Source organism: Echeneis naucrates, chromosome 7 (genome assembly GCF_900963305.1).
Source record: "Echeneis naucrates chromosome 7, fEcheNa1.1, whole genome shotgun sequence".
NCBI lineage: Eukaryota > Metazoa > Chordata > Actinopteri > Carangiformes > Echeneidae > Echeneis > Echeneis naucrates.
In genome coordinates, this window is record NC_042517.1 from 588,252 (window position 1) to 605,612 (window position 17,361).

The window sequence follows — 17,361 nt, forward strand, 5'->3', positions numbered from 1 at the left end:
AGATAATACATCCTTTGATTACTGTCATTTATATTCTGCTGAAGTTTGTGAAGAGACAGTGAATCTCACTTGAACTATTTAAAATGTATTTATTGTGATTTAATTCGTTTCCTTTTTTGGTTGTTCTGCTTTAATATTTGAACAACTTGTAGCCAACTGTTATTAATGTTGTTACGTTGTTGCATAAATAAATAAATACATACTTAATAATTATTAGAATTTTATTGATGATGATAACAATGATAATAATGACACTGTCTCCGGAAGTCGTCATCGTCCCAGTCTCAGCCACTTCCTACTTCCGCAAACACAGCGCCGAGCAGCTTCCCGTTTATCGGCTGATCAATGCGGCCGTTGACTTCTGCCTTTCGCTTCCGGGCTCCGTTTAAAATCCTCCGCCGCTCCGACATTTATGACTGATTGATCCGCATCATGACGGCCAACAGCCGCTGTTCCGCCGCGGAGCCTCCGGGCCTGGAGACCCAGCGGCGAGAGATCGAGTCTCTGCTACGGGAGTGTGAGCTCCGTGCTGGGGACAGTTGGTGAGAGTCCGCCCGCCGCATACACTCACGGACAGGCTAGCTGTTAGCATCACACGGTTACCTAACGGTCGTTAACGGCTTCACCGGCGACGGCAGCCGACCGTCGTGTCGGGGGGAGTCTGCTGCCGGTGTAACGGCTCGGTGCTGAGTGTTGGCCGCCGGGGCAGCGGCGTTAGTTCCTGCCAACCGGACAGACAGTGAACGGGACATTAGCCGGCGGTGCTAACGTTAGCCTGTCAACTAGCTGGAGAGACGTTCAATGTCCGCTCGGAGAGATCCCTTTTTGGTTTCGCTTGTTAAATGTCAGTGAAGTAGCTCAGCGGGGGAGACGTTTCTGGTCCTGACTTTGGCTTCCAGTGGATTTCTTCTGTTTGTTGACTCGTGTTTTCAGGTTTTTCAGCTGTTAGTTGTTAGTTTCACTTTGACAGACTTAAACAATCAAACTGGCTGATTGTTACGCCCCTTCAGTGATTATAACTCAGTTGTTTTCCATGTCCAGCTAAATTGCTAAAGTTTGAACTTGATATCTGATTTGTCAATATTTGCTTCTTTTCTTTGTTTAACTATCAATTTGTTGGTGTACTTTTCTTGTACGGTGTTGTTTAATGTCCGTGGATGCCTTGAAATGTGCGTATTAATAAAATCTATTATGTTGAATAAGATCAGATTTTTGACTGATAATTTGGGGAAAATAAACATTCTGTTAAATGATTTTAATAGATTTTAATAGAATGTTGCTGTTTATGTATATTTTTCAGATGAATCAGCTAATTGTGAAACTACTCAGAGGATTTGATGGTGAAAACGTTTGTCAGGTGACAATGCCTTTAAACTTGACCCTTAACTTGCCACACTGAGTTTTACCTTCACATGGTTTCATGTTCTTTTCCCTGTCAGGACCAGGAGAAACAGTGTGATAGTAAATTCTCAGACCTGTTTGGAGTTTGGACTTTAGACAAATATTCAGATCAACATCAACCTTGAACAGACTGTTAGTCACAATAAAAAGGCTGTTTGCCTTTTTATTTTGTAATATAGTCTTGATGACTTTGTCTGATTTTGTCACAGTCTGTGTGAACATGGTTGTGGTTTGTCACATGACTGTAACAATGTCCAAATAACTGAGCACATTGGCTGGACGTTTGTTGATGGTCGCAGTCTGTTGGTTCATCTAATGCTGCAGGAGAATGTGTCAACAGTGTGTGTGTGTGTTGCAGGTACGTGGTGGAGCATCGTTGGTTTGAACAGTGGAAGGAGTTTGTCGATGGTGGAGACCAGAATTCATCTTCCTTCCCGGGTCAGATTGACAACTCTGATCTGTTTGAGGGTCAGTGAACGCCTCATAACATCGCCCCCTCCCCTGTCTCCTTGGATCTGGTTTTGAGACGCTGATGGGTCAGAATTCCGGTTCTGCGGCTCCAGGTTTAAAGCATGTTGCTCTTTCCGTTTCCTGTTTCCAGATCTGGACTCGTATCACCTGAAGGAGCGTCTGGTGGAGAATGAAGACTTCGTTCTGGTGCCGGCTGAAGCCTGGCACAAGCTGCTGGCCTGGTACGGCATGGTGGACAGTCAGCCGCCGCTGGAGCGCAAGGTATGCTAACGCTGTGTCCCAGGAAGATTCCCCCTGCAGTCTGGGACACGCTCACATCATCTGTGTGTGTGTGTTTGTCAGGTGGTGGACCTGCCAAGCACTCTGAAGGTGGAGGTTTACCCTGTTGAGGTCTTCCTCTGTCTCCATAGCAACATGGAGAATGTCATCACCGCGCAGTTCAGCCGCACTGACAACATACGTGAGTGTTTTTGTGAGAAAATTCAGAAAATATTGAAAACTTCTGATCAACCTATCAGTGATCTATAAACGAGTTGATCAGGTGATTTTGTCAGGATTCAGTCAGGATTTGCTGACTGACTAATTACTGAATATGCGATGGTGTGTGTCTGTGTGTGTAGAGTCCATCCAGAGGGCCATGTGTCAGTCGTTCTCGGTGCCTTCGGGCTCAGAGTGTCGTCTCTGGATGAAGAGTTCGGACACTAACTGTGAACGGCTCAGAAACATTCATATGAGTGTCCTGGACACCTGTTTGAGCTCCGGGATGGTGAGGACGCACTGTGACGTCACAGATATGACATCATCAGCACAAATTGATGCTATGACGTCATCACATCAGTTACACAGTTCGAGATAATTGGAGCCAATTTCCTCATTGCAGCAGTTTGTTTTTTCTTTAACCGTGTGTGTGTGTGTGTGTGTGTGTGTGTGTGTCTCTCTCAGACGGTGATCATGGAGACGAGAAATGCTGATGGCACCTGGCCAAGCTCCAGACCTCAGATCATGTAAGATCTGTCCGATCATACATTTAATATTCCTCCATCTCTCTCTTCTGTCTGAGTCTTTCTATTTGTCTTCATGTTAGTTTCACTTTTGTTTCCTCTGAAAACCGATAAACTTATAGTGATACTGGTGTGTGTGTGTGTGTGTGACTGTGTGACTGTGACTGTTGTCTATTCCTGATGTGAATGTGCTGCCGGTTTCAGGAGGAACTCAGTGGAGGATCAGGACTCGTACCGAGGACAGCCAGGCGTCTGTGGCCTCACCAACCTGGGCAACACCTGCTTCATGAACTCTGCTCTACAGGTCTACACACACACAAAGCTCTGAGCCTGCTCTGTTATTTGTGTTATTTCCTGGTGCATGCAAATTTGAAGTTCTCTGATGTTGGTTCAGCATCCTGAACCTCAGACTTTGATCCATCAGGTTTCACTTTAACACCCCACCCCCATCTGTCTGCAGTGTCTCAGTAACACCCCGCCCCTGACAGAGTACTTCCTGCAGAGCTCCTACCTGGAGGAGCTGAACTTCACCAACCCTCTGGGCATGAAGGGGGAAATCGCCGAGGCGTATGCTGATGTCATCAAACAGATGTGGTCGGGGAGGCATTACTCTGTGGTGCCGCGTGTCTTCAAGGTAGTCTTCAAGAGTTTAAAGGTCCACACGGTTTAAAGGTGAACACCGTGTGTTCACTAAAGTAGATCTTTGTGTTGTTTGTTCTTTAGGATGTGTCAATGTAAAGCTGAAAAGAACTGACTCTCTCTGTGCGTGTGCGTGTGTGTGTGTGTGTGTGTGCGCGCGCACAGACCAAGGTGGGACACTTTGCGTCTCAGTTTCTGGGTTACCAGCAGCATGACAGTCAGGAGCTTCTGTCCTTCCTGCTGGACGGACTCCATGAAGACCTGAACCGAGTCAAAAACAAAGAGTACATCGAGCTGAGGGACGCTGACGGGCGACCTGACCAGGTGAGCTTCTGCAGCTACACCCGACTCTGTTTTCAGTCTGCCCAGAGACTTTCATCATAGTTACATGATCTGACTCCTCCCACAGGAAGTGGCAGAGGAGGCGTGGCGTAACCACCGCCGACGTAATGACTCTGTGATTGTTGACACATTTCACGGCCTCTTCAAGTCCACCCTTGTCTGTCCTGAGTGTCACAAGGTCTCTGTGACCTTTGACCCCTTCTGCTACCTGAGCATCCCACTTCCTGTCAGTAAGGAACGCGTCATGGAGGTTTTCTTCGTCTCCCTGGACCCGCACGCCAAACCCGTTCAGGTACCTGCTTCTCCTTTTGACATCAGCAAAGTTACAAACATGAAGGTGCAACAACAATAAACTCCAAATATTTTCCTGTCTGTGTGTGTCTGTGTGTCTGCAGCATCGTGTTGTGGTTCCTAAAGCAGGGAAAGTGTCTGATCTCTGCTTAGCTCTGTCAGAGATGACTGCCGTTCCTCCCACTCAGGTCAGTCAGTCTGTTTGTTTATTAGCAGGATTGCACAAAAAGTGATGAATTGATTTACAGCAGAAACTAAAGAAAGCGAGCTCTGTGTGTGTTTCAGATGGTGGTGGCTGATGTTTTCAACCATCGGTTCTACAGGATCTACAGCGACGATGAATCTCTGAGCTGCATTCTGGACCGAGACGACATCTTTGTGTAAGTAAACTCTCTTCTCCATCTTCACCATTGCAGAGGCTTCTTCAGCCTGAAACCAACTTTTGTGTTGTTTGTGTGTTCAGATACGAGCTGAGTGTGTTGGAGGAGCAGGACCAGGTCTTGCTGGCTCTCTATCTGAGGGAACGCTCTCACTACAGAGACTACGGCTCTGGCAGCAGCTCGTACGGCACGACGCTGTTCGGACACCCGCTGCTGCTCAACGTGCGACGCAGCAGCTGCAGCCAGGAGGAACTTTACAACCTGTTCCTGCAGAGGCTGGCGTGAGCACAACACACACACACCTTTGATTTGTAAACCAAAATCATTCAACAGGAGACGTTTGACAGTTGGAATCAACTTGTCTTGCCTGTTTCTGTGTGAGTAGGCGTTACGTTCGACCCCCCGACCCGTCTGAGGAGCTGGAGGAAGAGGAGGAGGAGGATGACGAAGAGGAGTTGTACAGGACTCAGACCAATGGCATCAGTGATGGTATCGTCTGCTCCTGCAGCCCCAAGCTTTTCATGCTGTTGCTGTTGTTGTTATAGTCACCAAAATGTTTCATTGGATCAGCTCTCAGGTTTGTCGTCTCATCTGGCTCGTTGTGTTTCCTCAGATGAGCAGCAGGAAGCTGCAGACGAACTCCGGCCGTCTCAGACTGAACTCTCCTGCAGCGAAACGTCCACAAACAGCCGATCAGATGACACAGCTACTGCCGCGCCCCCTCCTGATATCAACCACAAGCAGCCCTCATTGGACCGTGGCGACACAGAGACCTGTACTGAGTCTCACAACCAGACTGAGCCTCGCTGCATCACAGACGCCAGCAGCACGCCAGCAGACAACGCCATTCCAAGCGGTGACTCGACCAGGAGCGCCGACGCAAATGTCGACTTAGAGCCAGCAGCAGAGCCATCTGAGAGCACAGAAGAAGAAAAAGAGGAAAACAAGCAGGAGGAGGCGTGTTCTCCTAGTCCGCCGCCCAATGAGCAGCCAGCAAAGAGAAGGGCGTGTCACAAAAGGAGGAAGAGTTTGTTCACCATTCAGGCGGTCAACTCCAATGGAACGACAGAGAGAGGGACAGGAGAGGGAGGGAGTGCCGTGTCCTTCAGCTGTGAGTCTGAATGCACACATAGAAGACTGTCAGCCAATCAGAAGTCATTCATTATATTCAGACAGGAAGCAGCACATTTCACACACAAAGGCAACTCAGTGTGCTTCACATACAGAGAAAAGTAAGAGCAGCGACGTCCTAAAATCATACAATGATTAAATATGCAGCAGTTTGGAAAAGTTAAGAAAAATACAGTCCAGGTTTTTAGAGATCGAGACTCAAGATATTTACTAATGCTGAGCCTCTTCTCTTTGTTTCCAAACAGAATAATCTCAGTTTTATCATCCAGTTGTTTATTAGCTCCAGATGGTGACACAGTGAGTCTATGTGCTGCAGTCGAGTGTCGTCTGCATAACTGCGATAACTACTGCTATGCAGAAGGTGTCCAACAACTGACCCCTGGGGGATTCCACAAGTCTCAGCCACTCGTTCAGATTCAAAGCTGCCAATTGTAACACAATAATGCCGGCTCTTCTAAATATGAGCTGAACCAATTAAGGACCACTCCAGGAAGTCCCACACAATTCTCTGACCTGTGATCTAAAACCAGGACTGATACGTGTCCAAACTCCATATTCAGCCTTAAGTCATCCGACACTTTGATCAGTGCTGTGGTGAGGCCTGAAGACCGATTTATTCAGCTGCCCCGTCATCTGCTTTAAAAAGAATCTAACCCCTTCTGTTCTGATTGGGTGGTACAGTCTGTCCATCACACAATAGCCACTTTATGGTCTGCCCCCAGTGGTCAGCAGATAAAACGCAGCTTTAACATTTCCAGTTAATGAAAGTCGTTTCTCTGCAGCTCAGCCGTACGTCGCCATCGACTGGGACCCTGACATGAAGAAGAGATTCTACAATGAAAACGAAGCTGAGGTCAGTGTGTGTTTGAACATGAGGAGAGTCTGGGTCACATGGGTTTGAATTGTCTGACTGGTTGTTGTTGCTGTGTAGAAGTACGTCAAACACTCCAGTATGGAGGTTCCTCAGCAGCAGGCCACAGTCCAGCTGCAGGAGTGTATCGAGCTGTTCACCACTGTGGAAACACTGGAGGAGGAGAACCCATGGTAACACACACACTGCTGCTGTCACCATGACGACCAGGTAGAGAAGATTTACCTCTGTGTGTGTTGTCAGGTACTGTCCGGTGTGTAAGAAGCACCAGCTGGCCACCAAGAAGCTGGACCTTTGGTCTCTGCCTGAAGTCCTCATCATCCACCTGAAAAGGTTTTCATACACAAAGTTCACCAGAGAGAAACTGGACAGCATCGTGGAGTTCCCCCTGAGGTACACACAGAGAGAGAGAGAGACCGAGAGTCAGAGAGAGGGAGGGGAGAGAGGGAGAGAGGGAGAGAGGCCGAGAGTCAGAGGGAGGGGAGAGAGAGAGAGGGAGGGGAGAGACCGAGAGTCAGAGGGAGGGGAGAGAGAGAGAGGGAGGGAGGGAGAGAGGAGAGAGAGATTTTTTTGATTTTTAAAAAGCTAACTTTATTTAGCTCATTTTCACAGACAGGTTTAAAAACATTTTAGTCTTCTGTCACACAGCCTGCTCAGATCAGCTGATCTGAAAAGAGTAGCTGGTCCTCCTGCACAGAGCACAGGACCAGACCTGGAGTCCAGATCTCCCTGAACTGGTCCAGGTCCTGCATCTCTCTGTAATATTTAAAATCAACCATCACTCTGTCTTTAACCATCCTGCTGAACAGGAGGACCAGGTCAGTGTCCACACTGTCCTCCATCGTCCTCTTCCTGGAGACGTAGATGGCCAGTTTAGCCTGTCCCAGGATGAAGTTTATCATCTGGCTCCTGTGTCTGATGGCCCTCCTGTACCTGAAGCCCAGGATGAAGGTCTGGAGGGAGAACACCTCTCCTCCTTTCCTTAGCAGTGTGTCCAGCAGGGAGAACAGGGGGCCGAGCCGAGGACACTGGGAGAAACAGTGGAAGACCGTTTCTACGGCACCACAGAAGGGACACTTGTTGGAGGTGGACGGGTCGAGGATGGAGACGAAGGCGTTCACTGCCAGGATCCCGTGGAGGAGTCTCCATTGGAGGTCGGCCACCTTTTTGGTGAGTGGAGGTTTGTAGAGGCTCCTCCACTCAGGCCGGACCTCCTCACCGAGGCCCAGGTGAGCTCTCCAGGGGGAGTCGGCTCTCTGCAGCTTCTTTTTGTTTAGACACTCCACCATCAGTGCTGACAGGAGTTTACTGTTGGCCTCACCCAGGTTCACCTCCAACTTTGAACTTTGACCCCCAGCAGACCATCCAGGGCGGGCAATAATGGGGGGAAAGGGGTCTTTGGGACATGGTGTGGTCACACCAGCGCTGTGGTCGGTTAGCAGGAAAAGCTCATGTGGGGTCAGAGAGCCCCTCCAGTGGTCCAGCAGCCTGCCCAGGATCCGCTCCGACCTCCGTCCCAAAGCGGCTGCCAGGCGTGCTGCGTCCCTCAGCTGTGGTCCGGTGAGGGTGATCATGTCACCCAGAGTTAAAATCCCTGCACTGCTGAACACCTGGCTGACTGCTGCTCCTGCCCAGCTGGGGGGGGCCAGGCGTCCTCCGTGGACCAGCGGCTCCTTTAGCAGCCAGAACAGGGAGGTGTGCTGAGCTGTCCGGGTCTGCAGCAGCCTCCAGACGGTGAACAGTCCTCTGTAAAACTCAGGCAGGGTGTGGATCCTCACCGTCTTAAAATCCATTAAAAACACGGAGTCCTTGAGTCCTGGGCCCCCGACACGCTGCAGGACCAGCTGAGCCAGGGGCCTCCACACCAGGTCCTTCGGCCCGTACAGCAGTCTTTGTGCGAACTGGAGCCTGAAGGCAGCACACCAGCCCCTGCCCCCCCTCCTCCTTGGGGAGGAATAGGAGTGCTTGTGGGAGCCAGTGCAGCTTGTCCCAAAAAAAGTTCACAAGCGCTGCTTGGATCCTGGAGAGCAGGTTCGGGGGGGGGTCGACACAGGCCAGCTTATGCCACAAAGAGGAGGACACCAGATTGTTAACCACTAGTGTCCTTCCTCTGTACGACATGCTGGGCAGGAGCCACCCCCACCGCTCAGTCTGCCCTGTGTGGGACTCCAGGGCTCCGTCCCAGTTCTTTTTTAAAAACAGTTCGTCACCTAAAAACACCCCCAGGTACTTTAACCCTCCCGTCCTCCAACCACAGCCCCCCCGGTAAAAACAGCTCATTTAAAGAAGTCTTTTCTGACTGCCACAGCTTCGCTCTTGTTCCAGTTCACTCTGGCTGAAGACAGTTTGTTAAAAAGGTCCACGTTCTCCTCTAGAACACAAATGTCCTTCTGTGTATTTAAAACTATGATTAGGTCGTCAGCGTACGCCGACAGCTTCACTGCTGCGGGACATCCAGGGAAGGCCACTCCCCCCAGCCCCCCCCCTCAGCCTGTGTAGCAGGGGCTCTATGGCCCGGGGGTACCGCATCCCTGACAGAGGACACCCCTGCCTCACCCCCCTTTGGACTGAGAAAGGTGCAGCCAGACCACCGTTGATTTTTAGTATGCTGGCAACGTCACGGTACAGCACCTGGATCCCGGCTATGAAACCTGGGCCGAACCCAAAAGCACCGAGCGTCTGCCACAGGTACTGGTGTTCGACCCGGTCAAAAGCCTTCTCCTGGTCTATGGAAATAAGACCAGTGTCCATGTCCAATGAGCCGGAGAGCTCCAAAACATGCCGAATTAAAGTGACGTTGTCACTTATGGTCCTGCCGGGCACACAGTAACTCTGGTCCACATGAACGACCTCGGCCATCACCTCTCTGAGCCTCCGGGCCAGAGCTTTGGCCAGGACTTTATAGTCCCCACACAGTAAGGAGACCGGCCTCCAGTTCCTCAGGTCCTGCAGGTCACCCTTTTTGGGGAGCAGGGTGATGACGGCTCTCCTGCAGCTCTGAGGTAGCAGTCCAGTCCTCAGGCTCTCCTGGAACACCTGCAGCATGTCTGGTCCCAGCACAGACCAGAAGGCCTTATAGAAGTCCACTGGGAGACCGTCGATTCCAGGAGCTTTACCACTGGCGAGGCTCATGAGGGCTGCGTTCAGCTCCGCCACAGTCAGCGGGGCCTCCAGCATGGTGTTGGATGCTGCTGTCACCTGTGGCAGGCTGGAGAGGAAGGCCGCAGCCAGCTCAGGGTCCTCCACCAGCTCCTTCCGGTACAGCTCCTGGTAGAACTGTGTGGCGAACCTCCTGATCTCCCGAGCGTCCTCCACTGGGGAACCGTCGTTGGAGCGCAGGGAGTGGATGATCTTCCTCTGGCCGTTCCTGCGCTCCAGGCCAAAGAAGAACTGTGACGGGGCGTCCATCAGGGAGGCGTTCATGAAGCGTGACCGGACCAGAGCTCCCTGTGCTGTTACACCCAGCAGGTTGGCTTCAACACACCCTTGGTCTCCTGTACAGCCCAGTAAGGTCTGTACCTCGGTCTCCAGGTCCTGAAGGGATCTGGTGATGTGCTTAAAACAGTAAAAGCGGTCCAACCTGGCCTGAGAGACAGAGTCGTCTTTAAAATGAGTCCAGGTGAACTGTCTGTCCCTCACGTTAAAACCTCTCCACACATCCTTCAGCTCGTCTGAGCTGAGCAGAGGAAGCAGGATGAGGCTCCAGGTGGTTCCTGTCTGACCTGTCGTCTTCAGTGCAGTTAAAATCACCCCCCAGGAATAAATATTCTTCAGCACAGTCACTCAAGGTTTTACATAAAACATCTAAAAACTCCATCCTCTCTGTGCTTAAAACCGGAGCATAAATACAGATAAAAGCCATTTTAACATTTTCATACAGAGCCATGACTTTTAAAATGTGTCCTGATAAAATATGCTCTACCTCCACGGAGCGAGGACTAAAAGTTCTAGAGAGCAGGACCCCCACCCCGGCACTGTTGGTTCTCTTGTGGCTCAGGAAGACCCCCCCAGGCCATTCCTTCTTCCAGTTCCCCTCAATTTCTGGGGTGCTGTGAGTCTCCTGAATAAAAACCACATCAAGTTTCTTAATCTCAAACAGTTTAAAAGCAGCAGCTCTCTTGGCCTCGCTCCGAGCTCCGTTAATGTTAAAAGATCCGATGTGGATGTTCGACATGGTGGAGGTAAAAAAAAAGGACACACTAGAAGAAGCACAGACAGTTAAAAAGGTGGAGTTAAGAATAAATGTCATCTTCCTCCTCCTCATCATCATCATCATCATCATGAGAGAGGGAGGGGGAGAGGGAGGGAGGGAGAGAGAGAGAGAGGGAGGGAGGGAGGGAGAGGGAGAGAGAGAGGGAGGGAGAGAGAGAGGGGGAGAGAGGGGGAGAGAGAGGGAGGGAGAGAGAGGGAGAGGGAGGGAGGGAGGGAGGGGGAGAGAGAGAGAGAGAGAGAGAGAGAGAGAGAGAGAGAGAGAGGAGAGAGAGAGAGAGAGGAGAGAGAGAGAGAGAGAGAGAGAGAGGAGAGAGAGGAGAGAGAGAGAGAGGAGAGAGAGAGAGAGAGAGAGAGAGAGAGAGAGAGAGAGAGAGAGAGACTGACACACACACAGAGAGACAGACACAGCTGTATTATGTGGTGTCTTTGCAGAGACTTGGACTTCTCTGGCTGTCTCTTGAGGAAAAGTCTGTCCAATGGGGAGCCTCCGAGCTGCTATGACCTCATCGCTGTGTCCAATCACTACGGAGGACTGAGAGACGGACACTGTAAGGCCTTTGGTTTTGTCCTCATCTGTTTCCACAACACACTGTTGTGATCTTTATACGATGATGTAACACATTTGTCCCTCTGGACTCTCCGTCCTCCTTCAGACACCAGCTACGCCATGAACAAGGACAACGGTCAGTGGTATTACTTTGACGACAGCAAGGTGACCTTCGCCACCGAGGACCAGATTGTGGTGAGTTTGGTTCAGGACTCTGTCTGCCTGAACATGGAGACCAACACAAATGTTCAAAATCTCCCAGATTAATTTAGACTGTTGGGAAAAATACCAACACGACAGCGTTGGTCGTTTTCCCTCCATCAGGTCAACCAAGACAGGAAACAATCAGTCGGAGTCACTTTTGTTTCCTGTTTCAGACGAACGCCGCCTACGTCTTGTTTTACCACCGACAGGACAAAATGAGGAAACCCACCCTTGCCAACCCCAGCACAGGCCCCGCCCCCTCACGGTCCGCCAACGACATCACTTCCTGCAAAGATGATGATGCAGAGTTGGGTGCTGCCTCCTACGTCACCATGGAAACAGACTAAATGAACGCTAAAGATGTAATTAACCTCTGGCCTTTTTTTTTAACTCTTCAGAACAGCTGGCCTTTCCTTATTTTGTATTTTTCTAATTTTTCAACAACACTTGAACTTTGTTTACTTTCCCCGTCAGTAACATCAACAGAAGGAGCGTCCTGTGTCCCTTCTCGTTGCTCTGATGCTGTTTCTATAAACGCTGAGCTGAGGAAGTGCGCCGCTCTGTGAATCTCAGGTAGTTTGATCTGAGGCATCACTTCCCGTTGGGCCTAAATTAACCTTTCTATGGGTGGAACAGAAGAGGCTGAATTCAGTGACACTTAATTTACACATTTCAACAAAAGCAGGAAGATGATCCATGAATCATTTAATTTTTTAAATATTAATGAAAAATTAATTTTAAAAGGCTTTCAAATATCAGACTTTCCAGCAGTGAAACAAACATTCGCTTAAATTAAGCATCAATAAATAAAATAATGATCAGTTATTGTGAATATTTAGTTTATCAACCGCCTCTCTTATTGAAATTTGACATTTTAAAGTTAAACTACTTCCGTAATTCTGTTTGAAGGTCTTAAATGGAAAAACCAATTTAAAAATATTTTTAGTCAGCAAATTCTCCATTTTAAAATGACATTGTTGTAAAAAAGATAAAATAGATAAACTGATTTAAAAAATTTGAGCATCATTTCAACATGAATTTAGGCAACTGTAGGATTTATAAGTTTTATTTAGTGTTAAAGGTTAATTCTTTTAGTTACTTTACATCTTAAATTAAAGTTGATGGATTTCTGAGTTTGATTCTGGAGTTTTAAAAGTAATCCAAAAAACAGCTTTAGAAATATTAAAATACTTCCTGTTATTTAGTTTGTTATAAAATTACTTGAACTGTTTGCAGATCAGTGACTGTGATGGTTTATTGTTGCTTATTGTTGCCCAGCACTAAACCATTTCAGCGGCTCAGCCGGGGATTATGGGTAATCAGAGGAGAATTAATTTAATAGTGAACAAAGCTGCAAGGGACAATAAGTTCATCTTTCTCTGTATATTTTGATTGTTGTTCTGTTGTATTTATTTCTTAAGCAGACTCACTTCACTTCCACAGTTTTTGTTTGATTTTATTGATCGACATTGAGAAGCTTATTTCTTTGTATTTATGGATGGAATTTGTACTCGGTGTGATTGACAGAGTGAAAAGACTGTTCGGTTTCCCTGCAGACTTAGGTCACAGTGAGCACTCACGGATTTTTAAACAAGCTCTGTGTACAGTATTTTTGTATTGTCAGAAGTGTGTCATTGAGCGGGGGGGGACTCAGGGGGAGGTGAGAAGCTCGGGGCAATTTCTTTCTTTGGTCTTCCCTGTCAAATATCAGAAGAAAATATTTTATTGTATTTCATTTTTTTAATATGAATAAAAGAATGATTATCAGAACGAGCCATTTTTATTTTCTGAATCAGGGAGCTGGATTAACATTCAGGATCTCTGTACGTCAGGAAGCCGCTGTCATCCGACCAATCAGATCACAGATAAATCATTATTTTCTTTATGGCACCTTTCGTTGCCGTGGAAACCAGCATCAGCTGGCCAACAACAGGTTAGAAAAGAACATGCAAAATGTCTGCTGTCATTCCCAAATGTCCCAGTCGCCTTGAACACCTCATCGTGTTCAACAGAAACATCCTCCTGAGAAGGTTCGCTGGTTTGTCAGCTGCTCGCTGGAGCATTTCAAAAGTCTGGACTGCTGAGAAACAAAAATGTTGAATATCTGAAGAAGGAACATTTTTAACATGAATTAAAACCTGTCCCAATGAACACTTTCATTTATGGAAAATTGAAAGAAAACTGATCAGCTGACACAGTCCAGAACAAAAGGAGGGGGCAGGTACTGTGTCCGTGCTGTCGGGTCCTAGAACATGGTGGACTTCACGTCCTGGCTGAAGAAGGCTCCGAAGTTGAGGTCTCTGGACATCAGCTCATCCTCCACGTTCTCCAGCGCCCACTTGTGCTCCACAATCTCCAGAGCCTCCCACTCACTCTGGAACATACAAACAAACATCAGCGTGTGAAGACCTAAACCTGATCCATCGAGAACTGCAAGATAAAGACTGAAAAATGAAAATTAAAGTCGTCTGTAAAGATAAAGGAAATAAAATGTTGTAAAGAAAATCTGCATCTCTTTCTTAAGAATCTCACCTTAAAGGCCTTGTTGGGGTCAGGGGGCATCGCCATGGCAGCACCGGTCATCTGGTCCTGCATGATCCGGGACTGATCCGCAGCTACGAGTTAAAACAGGAAACGTCACTTTTTTACTGTTTGACTTCTGTCAAAACACTTCAGGTTTTTCTTTAAAGTTCAGAGAACTTCTCAGGTCAAAAGTCAAGGGACTGACTCACCGTTGTCCTGTCCCAGTATGAGGCTGTACATGCTCCTCAGTCCAAACACGTTCAGGAAATACCAGGATGCTGAGCTCACCCTGCAAGACGACGACGAGGGCGCCAGAAAGTCACGAAAACACTTAATGTAAAATTATCTTCTTCTTTTTTTTTTTACTCGGCTCATTTTTACTTTGTTCCGACATTCAATCAACATCAAATTTACTTCAGTGTTTTATGTTTCCCAAGAAGTCAGTTTTCTGTTAATTCTGACTGAAACCATCAAAAGGACAGCTGATGATTCATTACCAGGACGCATCGAGCGACAGCAAGTCGATCCCTCGCTGCAACATCGGCTTGAACCTCAGAGTCAGAGGGAACGGCACCTTGGCTGGATCACAACAAACAAACAAAAATCACCAAGCAGAATGATTTCATCCAGAAGCAGACAGTAAAAGCAGTTTCAGCCTGAGTCCAATAAGAATGTCTACTCTGTCCTCTCACTGCGCTTTTTGGACACAGGAAACAAAAACATTAATACCGGCCACCTGAAAGTCAAAGTCTCCCTGAAATACGTTCAGGACGACTGTCAGTGATACACAAGAACAACAAACAGACTCACTGATGACGAAGCCAGAAAAAGCCCAATTTATCCATCCACCAATCACAATCATGGGCAGGACGTTGGTCAGGTTCCCCTTCATCATGTCCGTCAGCATGCTGGTGTCTGAAACACAGTGTGTGTTAGACTGGCAGACACACAGAGACACACAGAAACACACACAGACACACACAGACACACACCTGTCATGGGGTTCTTGGGGATGACCTTCCTCTTGACCTTCTTGAAGAATCCTGTCTCTGCATTGTTGAAATAATGTTTCCTCATAGCAAAAGACTGAAACAACAACATGTTACGATTCTCAACTTGCTGACACACAAAGCAGAGAGACACACACACACACATTTACACCAAATTTACAGCCTCCTGATGGTGAAGCCTGATGGCGCCTTTCAGCGCTGCACAAATGCTGAATTAAAAAGATTCACAGATGCGACTTTGCTTTTGTCACTCTTTCATTTGGATTGGTGTTCGTTAAATCACGACTGGTGGATGATTCAACTGTTGCCATCATTCCAAAGGGATCATTAAATTATAAACCTAATCTGCTGATCAACGATAAATTCGGTCATATTTCTGAGGTCTGAGTTGGTTTACCTGACGAGGGATGTACTTTCCATTCTCTCTGAGGATGCGGCTGCGCAGCAGCACCTGGCTGAACACAGACACAACTCAACATTAGCGCCACGTTCAACCTCCTGTTTCCATAGCAACCAGCCTTGGCTCACCTGTCAGAGACCTGCTCCAGGTCCACCTTTTTGTCGCTGTGCAGCAGCTGGGTGACGTAGTGACGGATGATCCCGACGAGGAAGGTGATGAAGACGATGGGCAGGACGACCCACAGACGGATGCTGGAGTCCAATAAGAGCTCAGGACTGGCCATCGCTCCGCGTTCAGGCAGCCAATCAGATCAGACCAGGAGACACTCTGATGGAGGGAAGAACCATCATCTCATTTTCTCATCATGCTGCCAAAAAGAGATTCAGTCCCACCTTTGGATCAGATTGAATCCTGTTGGACCCTTTGACCAAATAAAATAGTTCACATGTTGAATGTGTCTGACAGTTGACCTTGTTGCTGAGACAGCGGAAGTCAGCTGTAGTTAAGGTGGACTCAGTTTGGACACTGACTGTTGAAACACAGCTCCTGTTATGATCACCGGTCTGACCGGTCTCCGTTAGCATTAGCTCACCGGCTAACCGAACTGATCACTCGGTGACGGTTCGACCTTTAAACTGACGTTTGAAAACAGCGTGTTTCTCTGAAGCTTCGTTTTCTTCTGATTCATGAAAAATCTGAGTGACAACGTTTGAAATTAACGGAACTCACCACATTTATTAACTTTCACAGTTAGAGACGCCGTAGACACGCTCCGGTTAAAAAAAAAGACGAGATGAAGCACTTCCGGATCAAGCGGAAGTGACGAGCCGTATAAAAGCTTAAAAACAATAAAATCCATTTAAAACAATTTTTTTTCTTCATTCAGTGCAAATAACGTAATCAATCTGATGAAACTGTTATTGGTAGAATGAAGTCATTCACATTAAAACAAGTTAACCAGCAGGTTCACTGACGTTAACGCTGTGAACGGTTATGTTTAATACATACAGAATATTTTTGCTTTTGTTGGACCAGGACACCCTCAGTGAGACAGGCAGCAGCTCAGACATCAGGCAAGATTCAAATAAGTTTCATCCATGAAGTTATTTGTTGGCTCAACAGCTGTTTTCTTTGTTTTCCATCGCACTGCTGTCATCCTTCATTTGACCTCTGACCACGCAGATATTAATGTGTGTCACTGATCTTACTCTTGGTTTGATTTGTATTAAATAACTAAATCAAATCCACTTCCAACTCATAAGATAAAACTTTGTCAAATTAATTACACAGCACATCACAAAACCATTTACTTATCGTGTGGATGTATAATTGTTGTATAATTCTTCAGAGAAACTTAGCTGATCGACTTTAACAAATGGCAGAGGGCTGTTTGGTAACGGACTGTCGTGATGACAGCACGCGGCCCTCGTGGTTATGAATCTGTGCTTAAACCTCAGTTGGTTTTGTCTCTGAGGAGTCCAGAAGCTCCAGATGAAGGAACAACTGTTAAAGCGCTGATGCAGTGTGAATAGTTTACTGATAATATTTATGTTTACATGTTGATTGCATGTTGGAGCGTCTTCATGCTAAACTAACAGATTGATGTCCATCAGCCATCATTCTCTGAAAGTGTGTTTCTTATTTTAAGATTATTTAAGATCTCACAATAACACAAATACACGATAACGATTTTAAAGTGAATCCACTGTGCTGTGTCTGTGTGTGTTAACTGACCCAAGCAAAACAGGACACGTTTCCATGAACATGAACAGATTTTTATATCTTTAGGGCAATAAATATTTCCACTTTGTCCATATCTCTGCAATTTCAAAAACAAAGTACAAGTAATATATATTTATATACACAGCTAAAATTTTCCATACATAAGTTTTAAAATAATGTCGTCTCTGTTGACACATATTTGACACTGTACTCGTA

The 17,361-nt window shown here is 47.2% G+C and overlaps 2 protein-coding genes across 3 annotated transcripts; one reads left to right on the forward strand and one right to left on the reverse strand.

Annotated features, from left to right (window-relative positions):
- Positions 1 to 432: 432 nt before the first annotated feature.
- usp11 (ubiquitin specific peptidase 11) lies at positions 433 to 13,920 on the forward strand. Of its 2 annotated transcripts, XM_029505649.1 has the most exons (22): positions 433 to 542; positions 1,760 to 1,869; positions 2,003 to 2,133; positions 2,215 to 2,332; positions 2,493 to 2,638; positions 2,815 to 2,876; positions 3,078 to 3,177; positions 3,334 to 3,507; positions 3,678 to 3,836; positions 3,922 to 4,146; positions 4,250 to 4,333; positions 4,431 to 4,525; positions 4,609 to 4,806; positions 4,911 to 5,014; positions 5,139 to 5,636; positions 6,439 to 6,509; positions 6,588 to 6,700; positions 6,771 to 6,920; positions 11,172 to 11,287; positions 11,393 to 11,481; positions 11,664 to 11,852; positions 11,965 to 13,920. In XM_029505649.1, exons 1-21 carry the CDS (start codon positions 433 to 435, stop codon positions 11,835 to 11,837), a joined length of 3,027 nt encoding a protein of 1,008 aa, XP_029361509.1. In that variant the 3' UTR covers positions 11,838 to 11,852; positions 11,965 to 13,920. The 2 variants fall into 2 exon arrangements, with proteins under 2 accessions (XP_029361509.1, XP_029361507.1); XM_029505647.1 differs by having other exon boundaries at positions 11,664 to 13,920.
- On the reverse strand, positions 13,252 to 16,231 carry LOC115045774 (ER membrane protein complex subunit 3). Its single transcript, XM_029505650.1, has 9 exons — positions 16,153 to 16,231; positions 15,552 to 15,750; positions 15,421 to 15,478; positions 15,006 to 15,099; positions 14,824 to 14,928; positions 14,511 to 14,592; positions 14,223 to 14,302; positions 14,023 to 14,105; positions 13,252 to 13,864 (listed from the first exon to the last, which is right to left on the reverse strand). The coding sequence occupies exons 2-9, from the start codon at positions 15,704 to 15,706 to the stop codon at positions 13,736 to 13,738; spliced, it is 786 nt and encodes a 261-aa protein (XP_029361510.1). The 5' UTR covers positions 15,707 to 15,750; positions 16,153 to 16,231; the 3' UTR covers positions 13,252 to 13,735.
- Positions 16,232 to 17,361: the final 1,130 nt, after the last annotated feature.